This window comes from Taudactylus pleione, unplaced genomic scaffold (assembly GCF_031769625.1).
Source record: "Taudactylus pleione unplaced genomic scaffold, aTauple2 ptg000241l, whole genome shotgun sequence".
Classification (NCBI taxonomy): Eukaryota; Metazoa; Chordata; class Amphibia; order Anura; family Myobatrachidae; genus Taudactylus; species Taudactylus pleione.
In genome coordinates, this window is record NW_028284643.1 from 1,534,806 (window position 1) to 1,555,957 (window position 21,152).

The 21,152-nt window shown below is 48.0% G+C and overlaps 1 protein-coding gene across 5 annotated transcripts in view; it reads left to right on the forward strand.

Annotated features, from left to right (window-relative positions):
- The window catches only part of ARHGEF17 (Rho guanine nucleotide exchange factor 17), a 284,958-nt gene that overhangs the window by 248,297 nt on the left and 15,509 nt on the right, over window positions 1-21,152 (forward strand). For all 5 annotated transcript variants that reach the window (XM_088479556.1, XM_088479554.1, XM_088479557.1 and 2 more), the window contains exons 10-16: window positions 1,298-1,383; window positions 2,262-2,380; window positions 10,374-10,587; window positions 16,150-16,223; window positions 17,594-17,787; window positions 19,751-20,001; window positions 20,357-20,603. In XM_088479556.1, coding sequence (XP_088335682.1) covers window positions 1,298-1,383; window positions 2,262-2,380; window positions 10,374-10,587; window positions 16,150-16,223; window positions 17,594-17,787; window positions 19,751-20,001; window positions 20,357-20,603 — 1,185 coding nt within the window. The remainder of the gene's footprint in view (window positions 1-1,297; window positions 1,384-2,261; window positions 2,381-10,373; window positions 10,588-16,149; window positions 16,224-17,593; window positions 17,788-19,750; window positions 20,002-20,356; window positions 20,604-21,152) is intronic.

Below are 21,152 nucleotides of genomic sequence, written 5' to 3' on the forward strand. Positions count from 1 at the left end.
TTACAGAGAGGTATTTGCGGCCTGTGTATCTGGCTGCTGGCGCCCAGGGTGATGTCACTTACAGGCTGACAATGTGTCAGGATTGCAGGTAGCGGAAGGGATTTGTTTGGCTGGGTGTCTCAGGTTCACCTGACTGCTCTGAGAGACAGCTGGAATCTCTCTGGGCATTAGACCCATCACATGGCCTGGGGGCTGGCTGATCTAGCCTGAATACACTCTTACCCCTGCTAATGACTGGGGGGACGCAGTAAGGAGGACTGATAAGTGCATACGTTATTCTGACAATACACTTTGTGCATCTGACTGTTCGATATTTGTACGATGTTTTTTACATTATTGTCTCTGTCAGATTATGAGTAGAAGGAATTGTCTGCTAGCCCACAAGGCCGATAGACGCCAACGTCAGCGAAACATGAATAAATGGTTATAGGAGGGTTATGTGCCGAGCGCCCGGCTCACAGTCACACAGTCGTGTAGTCACTTACTGGCAGCGGTGCTAGCACTGGGTTATTACCAGAATAGACGTAGTTATGGCGGGTGTGGTTCAAAATGCCGACATGATCGTTATGTTGACATTACTAAAATGTCAGCATTGTGAATGTCTGCAGTCGGCATGTCAGCATAGCATTTGTAGCGCATTTCAGCCCTAACTGCAGCCTAACCTAATATAGTCTGTCAACATTCACAGTGTCAGCATTCACTGTGTCAATGTCCGCTTTGTGACTGTCAACATAACCCCCCCTGTTGACATTCAGACCATGTCGGCATTCTGAATTTTGACTACGTAAATTGCTGGTGTGTATAGTGATAACGGTGAAAGGATAATTAAGTCATTTGTTAGGTATTTATGTCGGGATACAGTAAATAGGTCAACCTGCATCCCGAAGGTAAGTAGCGGGGTTATGGGGGGGGGGTTAGCATTAGGGGTTAGGGATAGGCACTAGGGTGGGGGGTTGGGGTGCGGGGAGGGGGAGGTTAGGTTTAGGCACTAGAGGGGGGGAGGTTAGGTTCAGGCAACGGGGTGGGGGAGGATACTACCGAGAGGTAGGATATAGTCCTAGAAATATCTTTTCATTTACCATCATGGATTTGTTAATGCAACTTCTCCATGATCTTCTGTATAATATGTACTGTTTTAAGGCGCTGCGGAACACTTGTGGCGCCATATAAATAAAAGATAATAATAATAATAATAATAATAATAATACTGTAAAATGTTCCCCTTGTACCTCAGCCAGATGCATATGCCCTCTCCTGGCCAGCGCTGGTACTGCAGTAATGATATCTTCTGTTTCAGGTACACTGCAGCCAGCGTGATTGACATCGCTAGCAAGTACAAACTGCTCTGGAAACTGTCCCTGGAAGATGTGGATATTGTCAAAGGTTTGTTATTTGTGGCTTTTATGTGTAGGTGTGACCCCGGCTCATTCCCATGTTTATTTTTCCAATCTGCAGATGTATTTAGAAATCAGATACTGCAGATGTCACTTAGCTTATTCATGCACTCAGAGGGGCTGATTCTAACTGTGCACCCGGATAAACCGTGCTGCAATGCAAGGGGGGAAAATACATCTTTTTTTTTTTTCCGTATGCTTAGTAAATACTGGCTGCTTATGCATGTAGCCCACAAACGCTGGTCAGCTGTTCACACTGCAGTTTAGATTTCAATTTGTACATGCCCTCCTTCCTAATATAAATCTCTATGTGCATTTTAAATTTGCCCCCCAACCTGCAGCTCAGCACGCTTGGTCCCGGTGCAAAGTTACTGGCGGCCTCTGCTTTGCTCCCAGCTACGCGACAGCTGATGAGTGAGACAGCAAATAACTAGAAAGTCGGCCTAGGTGATCTGCATGCTGGTAGGGAGTGCTGAGTCTTGTAGTTCTGCCACAACAGCCAAGCAACAGGTTGTATGTTTCTGATAAAGCGGCTCCGCTATTTTAATTTGTGACGCAGGCGGTCAGGATCTGAGACACACGGCGCGAGATTTTGTGTGACGGGGGAGCGGTGTGTGCATTGTAGGTGTAACCCGGTGTGGTCATCACTGACATACTGTCTCCATACTTGTCTCCTGGACGTCTTATTATAGCCAAGTGTAAAACTCTAATATAAGCAGTGTCTGTTTTCTCAGGCTTTGTGCCAGTGAATCCCCGTGCTATTAAATGGTGATCACGATTATAGTAATGAGTATAGTGCCTTTGCCATGTGCCTCTGCTACTCTCCACACCGCTAATGCTCTAATAGAATGTCATCTGACTGAACAGGAACCTCACAAGCCTCGAACAGAGACAGCATCCAGAAGACCATAAGCCGCCTGGACGAGGACCTCAGCACTATGGGGCAAATCAGCAAGCTCTCGGAGACCCTCAGCTTTCCACACCAGGTTAGTAAGAAGGAATAATAGCGTTTGTTATCTGCTAGCACATAATTATTGTAAAAATCTGCTTGATGGCTTTTTATCCACCTGTTTTTACTGACAACCCAGTAGCCAGATTTTATCATTTCCCCCCCCCCCCCCCCCCCCCCTCCCATTCCCAGGGTTATTTAATAGCGGGCTACAGATACTGAAAATCTACCATAGCCCATATCTAAATTTTACCTGGGCTGCAGCAATATTGAAGAGCATGTAGCCTAGGCACTGAGTATAGGCGATCAATTCCCTAGAAGCCAGTGACATCACCATGACGCTGAGAGTATAAACTGTCTATTCACTAGAAACCACTGACATCATCGTGGCATTGAAAGTATTGGCCGTCAATTCCCTAGAAGCCAGTGACATCGTGTGGCACTTAGATTACAGCCTATCAATTCCCTGGAAGCCTGTGACACCTCTGTGGCACAAAGTACACCCAATCAATTCAGCAGAGACCAGTGACATCACTGCGTCACTGAGAGTACAGCCTATGGATTCACTAGAAATCAATGACATCACCGTGGTACTGGTACGACCTATCAATTCCCTAGAAGACAGTGACATCACGTAGCACTTAGAATAAAACCTATCAATTCCCTGGAAGCCTGTGACATCTCTGTGCCATAGAGTACAGCCAATCAATTCAGTAGAAACCTGTGACATCACTGCGTCACTGATAGTACAGCCTATCAATTCAATAGAAATCAGTGACATCACCATGCCACAGAGTCCAGCCTATGGATTCAATACTAACAAGTGACATCACTGTGGCAGTGAGATTGCAGCCTATCAATCCCCTATAAGCCAATGACATCACTGTGGCAGTGAGAGTGCAGCCTATCAATCCCCTATAAACCAGTGACATCACAGTGGCACTGATAGTGCAGCCTATCAATCCCCTATAAGCCAGTGACATCACAGTGGCACTGATAGTGCAGCCTATCAATCCCCTATAAGCCAGTGACATCACTGCGTCACTGATAGTACAGCCTATCAATTCAATAGAAATCAGTGACATCACCATGCCACAGAGTCCAGCCTATGGATTCAATACTAACAAGTGACATCACTGTGGCAGTGAGATTGCAGCCTATCAATCCCCTATAAGCCAGTGACATCACTGTGGCACTGATAGTGCAGCCTATCAATCCCCTATAAGCCAGTGACATCACTGTGGCAGTGATAGTGCAGCCTATCAATTCAATAGAAATCAGTGACATCACTGTGGCAGTGAGAGTGCAGCCTATCAATCCCCTATAAGCCAGTGACATCACTGTGGCACTGATAGTGCAGCCTTAGGAAGCGACACTGTGGAAGGTCGTCCTCGTGACTCGATAGACTGCCCCGGCCCACGCCTCCGCTGTTTACCAGACAGATCCTTTTTTAAATGGCAAAACACGAATGACCACTTTGGTCAGTATCTTATATGAACATGAATGTTTTTGTCTGGGTCTCGGTAATATCTATGTTTTGAATGTTCGCTTTAAATCGTTCTAAAAATCCCTGTTTTCTCTTTTCTGGGTCTGTGAAGGTTTTGCGGCACCGCGCAGCTTTGTAAACAAGTTAATGACCTTGTTTGGGCCCTTCCTATTATCCCTTACTGCAGCCGAGGTGAAAAGTATAATTAGAATTTCCTGCTCACCTACAGCGTACAGCCCGCGATGTCTAGACACCGCCATAACAACACATAACATTTTATTCAGGGAGGGAAAACATTATAGCAGACGTCTCGTACACCGACCAGGAGGGGCCTGGAGGATGAGCAGATTGTGTCACAAACATTAACACTTATCCAAGCACAAGGCTCATTGCTCAGAACTGCAACAACTGCTTAGCCAATTGCTTTACTCGCCTTCATATGTACTGTGTATAACCTATGTATATCAGCTATGTCTCCTTGTTACCTACAGTGCTATATACAATGCCTCACGGCGGTAGCATGATTGAGGCTTTGGGGGGGGGTGTGATTATGTCTCCCCTGCACTCTGTCAGGGCCCGGGTAATCTGTACCCACCTGCTCCCCTCTTGCCCCCTTTGTCTGCTCTTCCGTTAGTAAATTGCACTAAGATAACGCTTTGTAAGGGGGAAATTGCTGCTTTCATTTCACACCACCAGACTGAATGTTTTTTAAAGTTATTTTAATGTAGAAATTTCAGAATATAGTGCAGAACTCCTGGTACACCCCTCACAATGAATAATAATGCAATTAAAATTGTTTAAATAAAGCCATTTTTTAAAGATAATGAATTTTACATGTCATTTTCTCTGAAAAGCAGAGAGATGGGTGTAATTATGTGGAACACGCATGTTATTGTCTTGCAGATGTTAGTTGCCAGTATTTTTTCATAAAATGTTATTGCTTGTATATACTGTACATAGGCCCAGTGCTTATATACAGACACGGAAATTCATCTGTAATAAATGATAATAGGTGGTGCGCATTCCTATTAATGCAAAGATTTTCCGTCTTCCTGTTATACATACAATGTCCTGGTAGGGATGTGTACTGGATGCTGGCACTCAGAATCCCGACGCCGGCATCCCGACAGGGTTAGGATACCGACACATGTCGGTCAGTATCCTAACCCTCCCCCTCTCCCTAACCTAACATCCCCCCCTACTGCCCTAATCCTAACCTCCCCATTCCCCCTTAGTGTCTAACCCTCCCCCTCTACCTAACCTAACCCTCCCTTCCCAGTACCTAACCCTAACCCTCCCCTTAGTGCCCTAAGCCTAACCTCCCCCTCCTCACACCCTAAACCTAACCCTCACCCTAGTGCCTAACCCTTGCCCTACCCTAACTGTCCCTCCCCAGTGCCTAAACCTATCTCCCCCCCTTTCATAGTGCCCTAAGCCTAACCCTCCTCCCCGCACTCTAAACCTAACCCTCCTCCCCGCACCCTAAACCTAACCCTCCTCCCTTAGTGTCTAACCCTTCCCCCTAGTGCCTAACCCCTAACCCTCCCCCTACTGCCTAACCTTAACCCTCCCCCTAGTGCCTAACCCGTCCCCTAGTGCCTAACCCCTAACCCACCCCCTAGTGCCTAACCCCTGACCCTCACGCTAGTGCCTAACCCTCCCCCTAGTGCCTAACCTCCCCGCTAGTGCCTAACCCTAGCCCTCCCACTAGTACCTAACCCTTCCGCTAGTGCCTAACCCCTAACCCTCCCCCTAGTGCCTAACCCTAACCCTCCCCCTAGTGCCTAACCCCTAACCCTCCCCCTAGTGCCTAACCCTCCCGCTAGTGCCTAACCCTCCCACTAGTGCCTAAACCCTAGCCCTCCCAATAGTGCCTAACCCTCCCCCTAGTGCCTAACCCTAACCCTCCCGCTACTGCCTAACCCTCCCCCTAGTGCCTAACCCTCCCCCTGGTGCCTACCCCTAACCCACCCCCTAGTGCCTAACCCTAACCCTCCCCCCTCTCCCTACCCTAACCCTCCCCCCTCTCCCTACCCTAACCCTCCCTCCCCGGTGCCTAAACCTGATACCCCCCATAATACCCTAAACCTACCCCCTCCCTCCCCGCACCCTAAACCTAACCATGCCCCTTTAGTGACTAACCCTCCCCCTAGTGCCTAACCCCTAACCCTCCCCCCTTAGTACCTAACCCTCCCCCTAGTGCCTAACCCTACCCCAAGTGCAGTGATTCCCAACCTCGGTCCTCAAGGCACACTAACAGTCCTGGTTTTAGTGATATCCATGCCTAAGCACAGTTGGTTAAATCAAAATAACTGAGGTACTAATTAAGTCACCTGGACTGTTAGTCTGCCATGAGGACCGTGGTTGGGAACCCCTGCCCTAGTGCCTAACCCTCCTCTTAGAGCCTAACCCTAACCCTCCCCCTAGTGCCTAACCCTCCCCTTAGTGGCTAACCCAAACCCTTCCCCTAGTGCCTAACCCTCCCCTTAGTGCCTAACCCTCCCCGTAGTGCCTAACCCTAACCCTTCCCCTAGTGCCTAACTCTTCCCCTAGTGCCTAACCCTCCCCGTAGTGCCTAACCCTTCCCTTAGTGCCTAAGCCTTCCCCTAGTGCTTAACCCTAACCCTTCCCCTAGTGCCTAACCCTTCCCCTAGTGCCTAACCCTCCCCGTAGTGCCTAACCCTTTCCCTAGTGCTTAACCCTCCCCTTAGTGCCTAACCCTAACCCTTCCCCTAGTGCCTAACCCTCCCCCTGGTGCCTACTCCTAACCAACCCCCTAGTGCCTAACCCTAACCCTCCCCCCTCTCCCTACCCTAACCCTCCCTCCCCAGTGCCTAAACCTGACACCCCCCCATAATACCCTAATCCTACCCCCTCCCTCCCTGCACCCTAAACCTAACCATGCCCCTTTAGAGACTAACCTTCCCCCTAGTGCCTAACCCCTAACCCACCCCCCTTAGTACCTAACCCTCCCCCTAGTGCCTAACCCTACCCCAAGTGCAGTGATTCCCAACCTCGGTCCTCAAGGCACACTAACAGTCCTGGTTTTAGTGATATCCATGCCTAAGCACAGATGGTTAAATCAAAATAACTGAGGTACTAATTAAGTCACCTGGACTGTTAGTGTGCCATGAGGACCGTGGTTGGGAACCCCTGCCCTAGTGCCTAACCCTCCTCTTAGTGCCTAATCCTAACACTCCCCCTAGTGCCTAACCCTTCCCTTAGTGCCTAACCCTTCCCCTAGTGCCTAACCCTTCCCTTAATGCCTAACCCTAACCCTTCCCCTAGTGCCTAACCCTCCCCTTAGTGCCTAACCCTAACCCTTCCCCTAGTGCCTAACCCTTCCCCTAGTGCCTAACCCTTCCACTAGTGCCTAACCCTCCCCTTAGTGCCTAACCCTCCCCGTAGTGCCTAACCCTAACCCTTCCCCTAGTGCCTAACCATCCCCTTAGTGCCTAACCCTAACCCTTCCCTAGTGCCTAACCCTTCCCTTAGTGCCTAACCCTAACCCTTCCCCTAGTGCCTAACCCTTCCCTTAGTGCCTAACCCTAACCCTTCCCCTAGTGCCTAACCCTTCTCTTAGTGCCTAACCCTAACCCTTCCCCTAGTGCCTAACCCTTCCCTTAGTGCCTAACCCTAGCCCTTCCCCTAGTGCCTAACCCTCCCCTTAGTGCCTAACCCTTCCCCTAGTGCCTAACCCTTCCCCTAGTGCCTAACCCTTCCCCTAGTGCCTAACCCTCCCCTTAGTGCCTAACTCTTCCCCTAGTGCCTAACCCTAACCCTTCCCCTAGTGCCTAACCCTCCCCTTAGTGCCTAACCCTAACCCTTCCCCTAGTGCCTAACCCTCCCCGTAGTGCCTAACCCTAACCCTTCCCCTAGTGCCTAACCCTCCCCTTAGTGCCTAACCCTAACCCTTCCCCTAGTGCCTAACCCTCCCCCTGGTGCCTACCCCTAACCAACCCCCTAGTGCCTAACCCTAACCCTCCCCCCTCTCCCTACCCTAACCCTCCCTCCCCAGTGCCTAAACCTGACACCCCCCCATAATACCCTAAGCCTACCCCCTCCCTCCCAGCACCCTAAACCTAACCATGCCCCTTTAGTGACTAACCCTCCCCCTAGTGCCTAACCCCTAACCCTCCCCCCTTAGTACCTAACCCTCCCCCTAGTGCCTAACCCTACCCCAAGTGCAGTGATTCCCAACCTCTGTCCTCAAGGCACAGTAACAGTCCTGGTTTTAGTGATATCCATGCCTAAGCACAGATGGTTAAATCAAAATAACTGAGGTACTAATTAAGTCACCTGGACTGTTAGTGTGCCATGAGGACCGTGGTTGGGAGCCCCTTCCCTAGTGCCTAACTCTCCTCTTAGTGCCTAATCCTAACCCTCCCCCTAGTGCCTATCCCTCCCCATAGTGCCTAACCCTAACCCTTCCCCTAGTGCCTAACCCTCCCCTTAGTGCCTAACCCTAACCCTTCCCCTAGTGCCTAACCCTTCCCTTAGTGCCTAACCCTACCCCTAGTGCCTAACCCTTCCCTTAGTGCCTAACCCTAACCTTTCCCCTAGTGCCTAACCCTTCCCTTAGTGCCTAACCCTAACCCTTCCCCTAGTGCCTAACCCTTCCCTTAGTGCCTAACCCTAACCCTTCCCCTAGTGCCTAACCCTCCCCTTAGTGCCTAACCCTAACCCTTCCCCTAGTGCCTAACCCTTCCCTTAGTGCCTAACCCTAACCCTAGTGCCTAACCCTTCCCTTAGTGCCTAACCCTAACCCTTCCCCTAGTGCCTAACCCTTCCCTTAGTGCCTAACCCTAACCCTTCCCCTAGTGCCTAACCCTCCCCTTAGTGCCTAACCCTAACCCTTCCCCTAGTGCCTAACCCTTCCCCTAGTGCCTAACCCTCCCCTTAGTGCCTACCCCTTCCCCTTGTGCCTAACCCTTCCCTTAGTGCCTAACCCTAACCCTTCCCCTAGTGCCTAACCCTCCCCTTAGAGCCTAACCCTAACCCTTCCCCTAGTGCCTAACCCTCCCCTTAGTGCCTAACGATAACCCTTCCCCTAGTGCCTAACCCTCCCCGTAGTGCCTAACCCTAACCCTTCCCCTAGTGCCTAACCCTTCCCCTAGTGCCTAACCCTTCCCCTAGTGCCTAACCCTCCCCGTAGTGCCTAACCCCGCTACTTACCGGGATTCTGACAGGTGTTGGGATTCCAGTGTCGGCGTTCTGACAGCCGGAATCCCCGTGGTCGGGATATTGACCGCATCCTGTTCTGGTGAAATGTATATGATATTGGGCCTGATTCAGATGTGGACACAAATGCTATCGCCGCTGTGATCTTTCACGGATGGCAATTGCGCTAATATGCTAATGACTCACTCACCGTCCTGTGCTTAGAGACGCCCACTGACAGCATCTCACATCCGCCACTCATGCACAAAACCCGGAAACATCAAACGCAGATTTGGCGGCCATCAGTCCTCTGAGAAAGTAAGGGACTGCAGCAAAGGGGCGCCGTAGCTAATTTATGGACACCCAGAAAACAGCGTTTAATACAGGGGCGTCTTAAGAGAGGAGGGGGCCCGTGTGCACTCCCCGTGCAGGACCCCCTCCTCTCTTCCCGGTGGCCGGCAGCCAAATGACGCGGCTGACCAGCCACCGGAGCATTAGTTGACTCCGGGCACTAGAGTGTGCCCGGAGTCTAGTGCACATGCGCAGAACACTGGGAAAATGGGCGCGGCGGCCATTTTCCCGTGTTCTGAGCAGCGCTGACACCCGCCGCGGGACCACGGACAGATACGTTTAAAATAATATGGTTGCAGGATGTGCGGTGCGGGGCCCCCTGCAGCCATTATAGATACGCCACTTGTTTAATAGTCTGACACGCCTGCGTTTCTCTAACCCCACCCCCCTTTACCAATGACAGACAATCGCTCAGGCTGCATAAATATCTGCATTGTGTCCACATCTGAATCAGCCCCAGTAACTCTGGAGGCTGACAAATGACAGAACGGTATGGTGAGCTACGGGCCCTGCTGCTACGACAAGATGGAGCCCGCTGGATGTTTTTGTTCGCACATTCTGTAGTAGTTGGCAAGAGTTCTGCCTGCAACAAATTGTTCTGTAATTCCCTACAGGGCGCTTGTCAGGCACGCGTCCAGCATTTGCATTGAAAGTGTTGTTGGTATAGGATAATGCCGCATTGTTTACTAGCAGTCACTGGGAGGCTGCAGACAGACATGAGAGGAGAGCAGTCAGCAGTCTGTGACTGTACCAGAACCCTCACCACAAGCCCTTTGTTATGGTGGAAGAATAAAATTACTGACGACACCTTAAAGTAGATGTATTCAACATGCTGTCAGCAGCTGTGGAACTACACATCCCAGCATGCCCTGCCACCGTTTTGCTATTAGGGCATGCTAACACGGTGGCAGCACATGCTGGGATGTGTAGTTCTACCTCAGCTAGAGGGCAGCACTTTGCTTTAAAACTCATCTTGGTAAATTCCAGCCAGCCGGTTTTTTGTGGTAAATAGATTCCTCTCGTGTCTTGGCAGAGTCTGGACGATGTTCTGAAGGATATGATGGCTTCTGTGCACCGCGAGCTGGCGGAGAAACAGTCTCTCTCCTTCACCATGTCGTTCCCACCCAACAAGGTGGAGCTGACCACCACCAAGGCGGACGGCACCGAATCCTTCATCTTCGAGTTCAGTAACCCGGACGCCCGGCTTCATTTTGAGCAAGCCTTCGAGGACGCCAAGAAGAAGCTGGGTGAGTTCAAAGCTGATAACTGTGGCTGGACATGCTGGGAGTTGTAGTTTCCCAGGAGCTGCGTGGAACCACAGAATGCCTGCTTTACAGCGGACACCTGTCTCAAAGAAAAATAAATAAAAATGTTCCCCCCAGCGCTCTGCAAGAGACCAGCAATAAGATGTGAATATTACAGGATAATAGAAATCCAGAGATCATTGTTACATATATTTGCAAAGATATGTGTTAGTGTATGATATGTGTTAGTGTATGATATGTGTTAGTGTAAGATATGTGTTAGTGTAAGATATGTGTTAGTGTATATGTGTAAGTGTAAGATATGTGTTAGTGTATGATATGTGTAAGTGTAAGATATGTGTTAGTGTATGATATGTGTTAGTGTAAGATATGTGTTAGTGTATGATATGTGTTTGTGTAAGATATGTGTAAGTGTAAGATATGTGTTAGTGTATGATATGTGTTAGTGTAAGATATGTGTTAGTGTAAGATATGTGTTAGTGTAAGATATGTGTTAGTGTAAGATATGTGTTAGTGTATGATATGTGTTCGTGTAAGATATGTGTAAGTGTAAGATATGTGTTAGTGTATGATATGTGTTAGTGTAAGATATGTGTAAGTGTAAGATATGTGTTAGTGTAAGATATGTGTTAGTGTAAGATATGTGTAAGTGTATGATATGTGTAAGTGTAAGATATGTGTAAGTGTAAGATATGTGTTAGTGTAAGATATGTGTTAGTGTAAGATGTGTTAGTGTAAGATATGTGTTAGTGTATGATATGTGTTAGTGTAAGATATGTGTAAGTGTAAGATATGTGTTAGTGTATGATATGTGTTAGTGTAAGATGTGTTAGTGTAAGATATGTGTTAGCGTAAGATGTGTTAGTGTATGATATGTGTTAGTGTATGATATGTGTTAGTGTATATGTGTAAGTGTAAGATATGTGTTAGTGTATGATATGTGTTAGTGTATGATGTGTTAGTGTATGATATGTGTTAGTGTAAGATATGTGTAAGTGTAAGATATGTGTTAGTGTAAGATATGTGTTAGTGTAAGATATGTGTAAGTGTAAGATGTGTTAGTGTATGATATGTGTTAGTGTATGATATGTGTTAGTGTATATGTGTAAGTGTAAGATGTGTTAGTGTAAGATGTGTTAGTGTAAGATATGTGTTAGTGTAAGATATGTGTTAGTGTAAGATATGTGTTAGTGTAAGATATGTGTAAGTGTAAGATGTGTTAGTGTATGATATGTGTTAGTGTATGATATGTGTTAGTGTATATGTGTAAGTGTAAGATATGTGTTAGTGTATGATATGTGTAAGTGTAAGATATGTGCTAGTGTAAGATATGTGTTAGTGTAAGATATGTGTTAGTGTAAGATATGTGTAAGTGTAAGATATGTGTAAGTGTAAGATATGTGTAAGTGTAAGATATGTGTTAGTGTATGATATGTGTTAGTGTATGATATGTGTAAGTGTAAGATATGTGTTAGTGTAAGATATGTGTTAGTGTAAGACACAGTATGTGGGTCATATACTGTAATTGCATACTGTTATGCAGGGCCGGAATAAGGTCTGCGGGGGCCCCGGGGCAACAAAAATGTGGGGGGCCCTATTAAATATGGACGAAATGGGGGTATGTGCTATGGGGGCAGTATCGCTCGTAAGCGGTACAGTTACAAACAACGATAAGCTAAACTTAGCGATGTTTGTTAAATACTGAAACGAGGACATAACCCCTTTATGGAGTGCTAAAGGGGTCATGTCTCACTGTGATATGGGGCCCATGAAAAAAAAACACACAATATACGCCCACAGGAAAAAAACACACAATATACGCCCACAGGAAAAAAACACACAATATACGCCCACAGGAAAAATACACACAATATACGCCCACAGGAAAAAAACACACATTATACGACCACAAGAAAAAAACGCACAATATACGCCCACAGGAAAAAAACACACAATATACGCCCAAAGGAAAAAAACACAATATACGCCCACAGGAAAATACACACAATATACGCCCACAGGAAAATACACACAATATACGCCCACAGGAAAATACATAATATACGCCCACAGGAAAAAAACACACAATATACGCCTACTGGAAAAATACACACAATATACGCCCACAGGAATAATACACACAATATACGCCTACAGGAAGAAAACACACAATATACGCCCACAGGAAAAAAACACACAATATACGCCTACAGGGAAAATACACACAATATACGCCCACAGGAAAAATACACACATTATACGCCTACAGGAAAAATACACACAATATACGCCTACAGGAAAAATACACACAATATACGCCCACAGGAAAAATACACACAATATACGCCCACAGGAAAAATACACACAATATACGCCTACAGGAAAAAAAACACACATATAGGCACCTGCATGACATATTACTCACCAGTTACACAATCTTATCCACATTACACCGCACATAGGCCCTCATTCAGAGCCGTACGCTCTGAGCAGAGCGCACGCTCTGAATGAGGGTCGTCCTCCATAACTATGGAGCGTCCTCCTGGACGCTCGTATAGCTGTGGGTCACCACCCACAGCCTATACGAGCGTGCAGTTTGATGGGCGCGATGGTCGTGACCATCGAAACTGCGTACAAAAGCCTGTGGTTGAGTTTTTCAACCACAAGGCTCGGAGTGATTTTGGCTCTATCAGAGCCAAAATCACTCCCACTGACATCACTATTGGTCAGGGAGGCACGCCCACCAAAGGGGGCGTGCTGTCAGTCATCATCGACAGCACGCCCCCTTTGAAGAGACACTACGTGCGAAGGAAAATCCTTCGCTCGTCGCGTCTGGCGCATGCGCACGACGGAGCTCCCTCCGTCGTGCGCATGCTCAGTGCAGAACATCGACCCACTTGCGAGCGGACAGCCGCTCGCGAGTGGGTCTGAATCAGGCCCATGGTGCCCCTGATTCACATTACACCATGTAGTAGTGTCCCTTATTCATGTTATGACACACAGCAGTGCTCCTTTTACACAATGCCCACAGTAGTGCCCCTTATACACAGTGCCCACAGTAGTGCCCCTTATACACAGTGCCCACAGTAGTGCCCCTTATACACAATGCCCACAGTAGTGCCCCTTATACACAGTGCCCACAGTAGTGCCCCTTATACACAGTGCCCACAGAAGTGCCCCTTATACACAGTGCCCACAGTAGTGCCCCTTATACACAGTGCCCACAGTAGTGCCCCTTATACACAGTGCCCACAGTAGCAGTGCCCCTAATACCCATAATGCCCACAGTAGTAGTGCTCCTTATACACAGTGCCCACAGTAGCAGTGCCCCTAATACACATAATGCTAACAGTAGTAGTGCCTCTTATACAATACCCACACCAGTAGTGCCCTTTATGCAGTGCCCCTAGTAGTGGTAGTGCCAATTATGCAGTGCCCCCAGTAGTGGTGCCTCTTTGCAGAGCACACAGTAGTGGTGCCCTTTATGCAGTGCCCCCAGGAGTGGTGCCCCCTATGCAATGCCCCCAGTAGTAATGCCCCCTGTGATATTGCCCTCAATAGTAATGCCCCTGTAGTAGTGCCCCCTGGAGGAATACCTCTGGAGGAATGCCCCCAATAGTAGTGAAGCCGCTTACATGAAAAAAAAACAAAAAACACAACACTTACCTTAAACCCTCCTCTTCTGTCCGCGGCCGTCCAACGGGCTGCTCCTCGGAACTATGGGAGAGACGTCATGACGTCTCTCCCATAGTGCACAGCACACTACAGGAGCCGGAAGCCAGAGCTCCGGAGTGAGGGAGCCGGGCGCCCGCTGGCAACAAAATCTCAGTGGGCGTCCGGCAAATGGAGTCTCCCTGCGGCGCCGAGCTGAGGTGGGCTGGAGGAGGCGGAACTAGTTCCGTCTCCCGGCCCGGCCCACTTTAACCCTTGGTGAGTGTGGGGGCCCCCCGTTAATCCGGCCCTGTGGTTATGTAACATGATAATAGCATATACATTAATATGTCTAAGTTGTGAGTCCTCTCACCTGGAGGTACCCCGAGATCCGCCACATGGCACTACACCCCTATATTACCTGTCCCAAAGCCCAGGCATGGTCCCCATGGAAATGTCTGTGCTATTCGGCTGTTGTGCTCCTGTTCTGTATATGTTACTGCAGGCGTCACTATCTATTCCTATGTTCTGGACATAACACTTTGGGGCTGATTCTTAGTCGTGTGGATCTCTCTGCGCAGGTGCAAATGGCGCGTTTTTGTAAACAGCGCAGATGTGAATTTAAGCATCTTTGCGCATGTCTGTCCTATTCTAAATCATATGGAACTTGGCCGGATCTGTCTTTCCATGAAAGCGGGAGTTTCGGGCCGGGATCTGTGCGGTGACAGTGCGATCACACTGCACCGCCCTGGGCGTGTATCTAAAACTCCGTGCAAGTCGTATGTATGGGGTAGGGAGACGCCTGTTTCTGACCAATCACTTGCACCTAGCATGGGACTGGTACAAGTGCCAATAATAATGACGGTGCGGCAGCCGATATAAAGTCAGTGGGCGGAACGGGTTTCCGCCTGCAGATGTGCGGATCCTCGCGTCAGCTGAACGGATCCTCGCACTGCCATAGGGTAATAATTCAGGCTTCCGCGGCTGCCCACAAATACGGCCACTTTGCCTCCAACTCAGAAACATCCCCATAGTGGTTACTGATAGTGAACATTCAAAGAATATAAAGAATACAAAAAACCCCACTAAAGACAAAAAAAAATAAAAATCAGATTAATTAGTGCAGTGAAACAATAATTTGCCTCGGTGCCTCGTACCTCAGTTATGTCCTTGATGGCTATTTATTCATGTATAAGGCACCAGCGATTTCCAACTAGGAACAAAACGGTAATAAAGCAAGACTGGGTAATAACCGACCAACAGAGAGGAAGGAGGGCCCTGCTCGCAGGAATACACTCTAGTGCAGAGGTTCCCAAACGCGGTTCTCAAGACTCCCCGACAGTCCAGGTTTTAGAGATATCCATGGTTGAGCACAGGTGGTTAAATCAAATTGACTGAGGCACTAATTAAGTCACCTGTGCTGAACCATGGATATCTCTAAAACCTGGACTGTTGGGGAGCCTCGAGGACCGCATTTGGGAACCTCTGCTCTAATGAATTCAATTAGGGGCGATGCCTGCGATGTCCTGATTGGTTGGTGTGTACCGCCAGCTCGGCTCCTTTTATCGCTCCTAAATCGCCCGTAATTCGTCATTACATCATGCATTTTAGTTTTGCAGCCCCTTAGGGGTCCGTATTAAAATGCATGAAATGAGTCTGCCCTATATAAGGGTTTTGTGCGCACTGCCCATCCTGCTGGAAGAAGCGTTTTTTGCATCACTTGAAACTAAATTTCCCCCTGTAGACAATATTGTTTCCGCCGATACATTGACTGACGCCATCGTTTAGGTGACCATTGCACCTTACAGGGATCCTTTCCATCGTAAGAAGACGTAAGATGTCATCCAGCTGCACGGCGAGTAATTAAGACGTTTCTTATATTTTCATCCACAGCTACCAGCAAGAATCGCCTGGACCCAGAGTTCCTGAAAGCCATCCCCATCATGAAGACCCGCAGCGGGATGCAGGTGAGAAAATGGGGGATTTCAGGGGGCATATTTAACAAGGCGGTAGCCGCTGCTAAGCCTCCACTACTCGGCAGGTTTGACCTCAGAATATAGAGCAGCACTAAATTTAAGTGCAATATACAGCGCACGTTAATATCAGTGGCGCTTTAAATTTTGAGATCAAACCTTCTGAGAAGCTTCATAAATATGATCCAGGAGTTAAGACTGTAATATTAATTACCTCAAGCAACATGAAGATCTTGGTTATATTAAGCAGTAATCTGAATCTAATTTATTCTGCGTGAGGAAAATCACACTGAAAAGTCACATTTACCTGGATATAAAACAGGAATGGCGAGCCGGGGTAACCGGGAACCAGAAAGATGAATCCTTTATATTTGGCGTGTAATGATGTTATCACTTATACATGAAGAGTACCGATGCCACTCCAGTAAATTACGGATGTGTCCTCATACACTTATCCTCAACTCCAACCAAATAGCCCCATTTGGGGCACCATGGACTTTGCTACTATGCCGCTCCCTATATGTCCCACCATGCGATGCATCCTGACACTCTTCGCATGCAAGGCGGCGTTAATTATGCCGGTACGAGTGATGACAAACGCAAAGGTCATCTCTCTTGGTAAGAGCTGTCCTTTGCGAGTGAGGGATTTCCAGGACTATGACCTAGAAGTCCCTCTGGCGTCCTTCTGTGCAATGGCAGAAGGACGCGCGCCGCAGGGGGTGCTGGGTGGAGTCCAACTGGGAAGCCACGAATAGCAACCCATCGGCTTCTATTGGGCAATGCCATCTGAAGACGGCGTTGCCCACGATACATTCCGGGGCTCGGTGTATATGAGAAACTCGTTCAAACCCCCAAAAACTGCATTTTCGGGGGTTTGACCGGATTTCTTACATTGATGCATCCCGCCCTACGTCTTTGTGCTTTCATACAGGGAAGGATCTCCACTGGAACTCCGAATATCCTTATATTGTACAGTAGTGGGGTGGCTACGTGATTCTCATGTTACATAACAGTTTTCATCTATGTAAGGACCAGGCATCTGAGAGCAGAGACTTCTCTACAGACACCCCAGAAGCTGTGAGCCTACTGAGAAGATCCAGGGATGCCTCTGTTATATGTCTAAACCTGCAATAGATCCAATCAGTAATGCCCCACTGCAGGGAAAGCTAAATCCTGTGTCTCGTTATTTGTATACATAAATATAAATAAATACCCATGGGATTTTTCCATCCTGCTTCCATGCTCGGCCTGCATACATATTTTTATTGTACTGTAGGTTGTATTTTTGAAACCAGCTTTAGAATTTTAGCTTGTTGCCTCCGTCCACTAAGCCGCCAGGTTTTGTTTTTGTCTGTGTCTTCCAGTTCTCCTGCGCCTCTCCCAGTCACAGCAGCTCTGACAATGTTCATGAAGTCTGGGTGTGTAACAGCGACGGGTACGTGGGACAGGTCTGCCTGCTGAGCATCCGGAACGAGCCCACGGTAGAAGCGTGTATTGCCGTGTGTTCTGCCCGCATCCTGTGCATCGCCTCCGTGCCTGGGCTGAAGAGGAACTTCAGGTAGGTCAGCTTTGGCGAATGTGAGAGACGTGTTACCGTTCTGCCATTTTAGTAGCATTACTGTAAGAAGTCTGTTTCAGCTAATCTCAGGAGTGCAAATTTCTGGTGCCATCAAGAGAGATGGCAGCGTCCACCTACAGCAAACAAATTTCTGGTGCCACCAAGAGAGATGGCAGCGCCCACCTACAGCAAACCTCTATATACCGTAGTTACATGGCACATGCATGTAACTTTTTTGTATGGCTACTCTAAGGGGACGATTCAATTGTTCGTCCCTCCCGTAGCTTCCGTCTAAAGTAACCTGGAGTTATTCAATTGTTTTGGGTGAACAACCCCAAGGCTGCGCTTATAACGGATTCTGTTCGCACTTTCCTGAGGTGACAGTAGAAATCCACGTAATGTAGGGCTTTGGGGCCGGTCGTGAGTGCCTTAACTGCAGCGCCTGGCACTTAGCGCCGGGAGAAGCCTCTTAACACAGCTAATCCCAATGTCCGAGAATGCGTCCGTCGTAGCTAGAGGGGTTGCTGGTCGCACACACAATTGAATAGCTCCTGGTCACTTTAGACAAGATCTACAGGAGTGATAAACAATTGATTCGCCCCGTAAGACCTCATCCCCACTGACGCTTTAAAAACGTAGCTGCAAACACATATGACAGAGTCCTTACTAATGTTGTTGGAAGATGCCTAAGCTTTCCCAGTGCGTTTACTTGTGGTAATGCAAATGAATTGGAGCCAGCGGTGGGAATGTAACAAAGAACCAAGGCCTGGGCACTGTCAGATTATACTAAGGGAGTGTAGGGCCACAGTCCCAAATGATACATCAACTGAGCTAAATGAAAAGCTGGGCTTCCTAATGCTGCGCGCCGCCACGATAGCTTCTATTGCTGGTCGCAGGCCCATCCCTCTGTGTGTGTATGCAGCATAGATTTTGCCTAAGCTGCGTTCACAACCTTGTAGGGTGTCTGTGCTGTCACACCACCTTGGGTCTGCAGCCTGGAGCCCAATCTTGCTGTTTTTCTACCACTTTACATGTGTTTGTGTTGTTGTTGAAAAAAAAAACATTAGTAAGACATGTAATTAGTCCCAGGGGTTCCTGTATCAGCTCAGATGTGGCTCCAGGAGTTTTGTCCTCTTCAGACACTGCTGGATCCCAGAGAGTCCATTGCCCTCTATTGGGTGAGTGATAATCAGAGGTTTTCCCTATTGGCCAGGCTGTGGATCCTGACAGAGATCCCACCCACTTTTGAATTTTCCTGGTAGTATGTTGGGTGGCTGATATGTAATGTAAGGAAAAATAACATAAGGACAGGCACCCCCCCTGCAACTTTAACTGCCTACAACGTAGGGGAAAAAAACAATGGAAGTGTCCAATGTTTCTGGAGTATTTCTCTACAAAGTCATATAAATGCCATGTCTTTCCATTGACCTCAGTGTAGCTGGTGGCTACTTCCTGTGATGACGAGGCATGGGGTGCTCTCAGAGAGCTCCTGGCACACGAAGGAGGTGGAGCTTCAGGAATTGGTAAGAATCCAACCACTGACCATCTTCTGAGTGTCCTTGTACTGAGACAGCTACAGTGGGATTGTGGTGGGCGGTCACCTTGGGCGGGATGTAGCAATCCTTTCAGAGAGATAAAATGAAGAAATTGCCCATAGCAACCAATCGGCTACTAACTATCATTTTTTTTAAACTATGCCAGATAAATGACAGAAGCTGATTCGTTGCTGAGGGCAACTTCTCCACTTTATTTCTCTCAAAAGTTTGATACATCCCCCCCCTGTATATACATGGAAACTAGGCACTGAAATTGAAAGCTTCAAGTGGCGTTCTGTCTACCGTGGCCCAGTGTTCCTCCGCTTCAGTAGGTCCCCCAAAGGCTCCAGTGGCCAACATACAATCCTCTCTTTCATCTCAGAGTCCTTTTCTAAATGCCCCTCTTTATGTTTTCTGGCCTTCTGCAGAGAGAGACCGGCAGCCCTTGTAAATCGGTCCTCAGAGCAGCTTCCACAGCATCTGGATGAGACGGCATCTCAGCAGTGCCTCCATATCTCCATCTCCGGCTCCTCACTGGAGCTCTCGGAACACACAGATAATGCCAGCCGGGACCTTGTCCCCTTCGACAGTGACGACACAGATGACGAGTCCTCTCCCAGCCCCTCCGGGACCCTCCAGAGTCAGGCCAGCCGCTCCACCATCTCCTCCAGCTTTGGAAGTGAGTGACAGTAATATGACATCGCAACTTTAACTCTACAGAAATACTTTGTGCATTTTTCTTGCTAAAGTGTTATAACCAAGTTCATTAGGAACGTTTTGCTGACTTGTGGCTGTAATTAGTGCTGTGTTCTGGTCCTCTCCCTTCTTTAGAAATCAGGAGCAACACTGCCACCTTCAGGTTGTAATGAACTAAACAGGATACTAAACAAGAGGCACATTGTAGCAAAAACAGAATTAAGATAACCACAAGCAGAATCCCATCTAATATTACGCATCATAGTAACCGTGTAATTGCAGTGAATGTTTTACTTTATGTTGTGTTATGTCTACATCTTCTAATCTTTCCTCGTTAGACGAAGAGATGCCGAGTGCCAAGGACACTACAGCCGAGACCACCAGCTCCGAGGAGGAACAAGAGCCCGGCTTCCTGCCCATCCCCACCAACTTCAACCAAAATCGGGACAGTGAGAGCCCTATCGAGGGGCAGGCAGCGAGGAGATCCAGTCGGGGGTCATTTACACGTGGAAGCTTGGAAGAGCTCCTCAGCATCGACCCCGAGGCTTACCAGAGTTCTATGTGGCTGGGGACCGAGGATGGCTGGTGAGAGGCTATAAATAGAAGGGCCATTGTAGAGAATGTGGACGTGCCACGAAAAAGTATTCAGCCACCATACGTACACTCACAGCCTTCCCATGGAAGACAGATCATAGAAAACCATCTAGTAATAGAAAAAAAAACACTCCAGTATTGCTCTTCCTTGGTTAGGGCTTTCTCTGGCAGCTATTACAGCCAGTATTATTTTTGTATAATCCTCAGCAAACCAAGGTACAGCACTCCTCTTGCAGAAATTGCTGATGCTGTCTCAAGTTAGTTGGAGAGCATCGGTAAAACATAGAGTTTGGGCTCTTGTCACAGATTTGTGACTCATGGACATCTATCACCTCCACATTAAGCCATCACAGTGTCGCTCTTGAAGTTTGCTTCCTCTTTTTTTTTTTACATATTTTTATTGTAGCATGTTCATAAAACAGACATAGGGGTAAATGTACAAGTCTGCGGACTGCAGGCATTGGTGAATTCCGTGCGAGACAGCCCAATGTCTTAAAGTACCAGTCATTTAAAAGGCAAAACCAGGTTGATTCTTGCCTG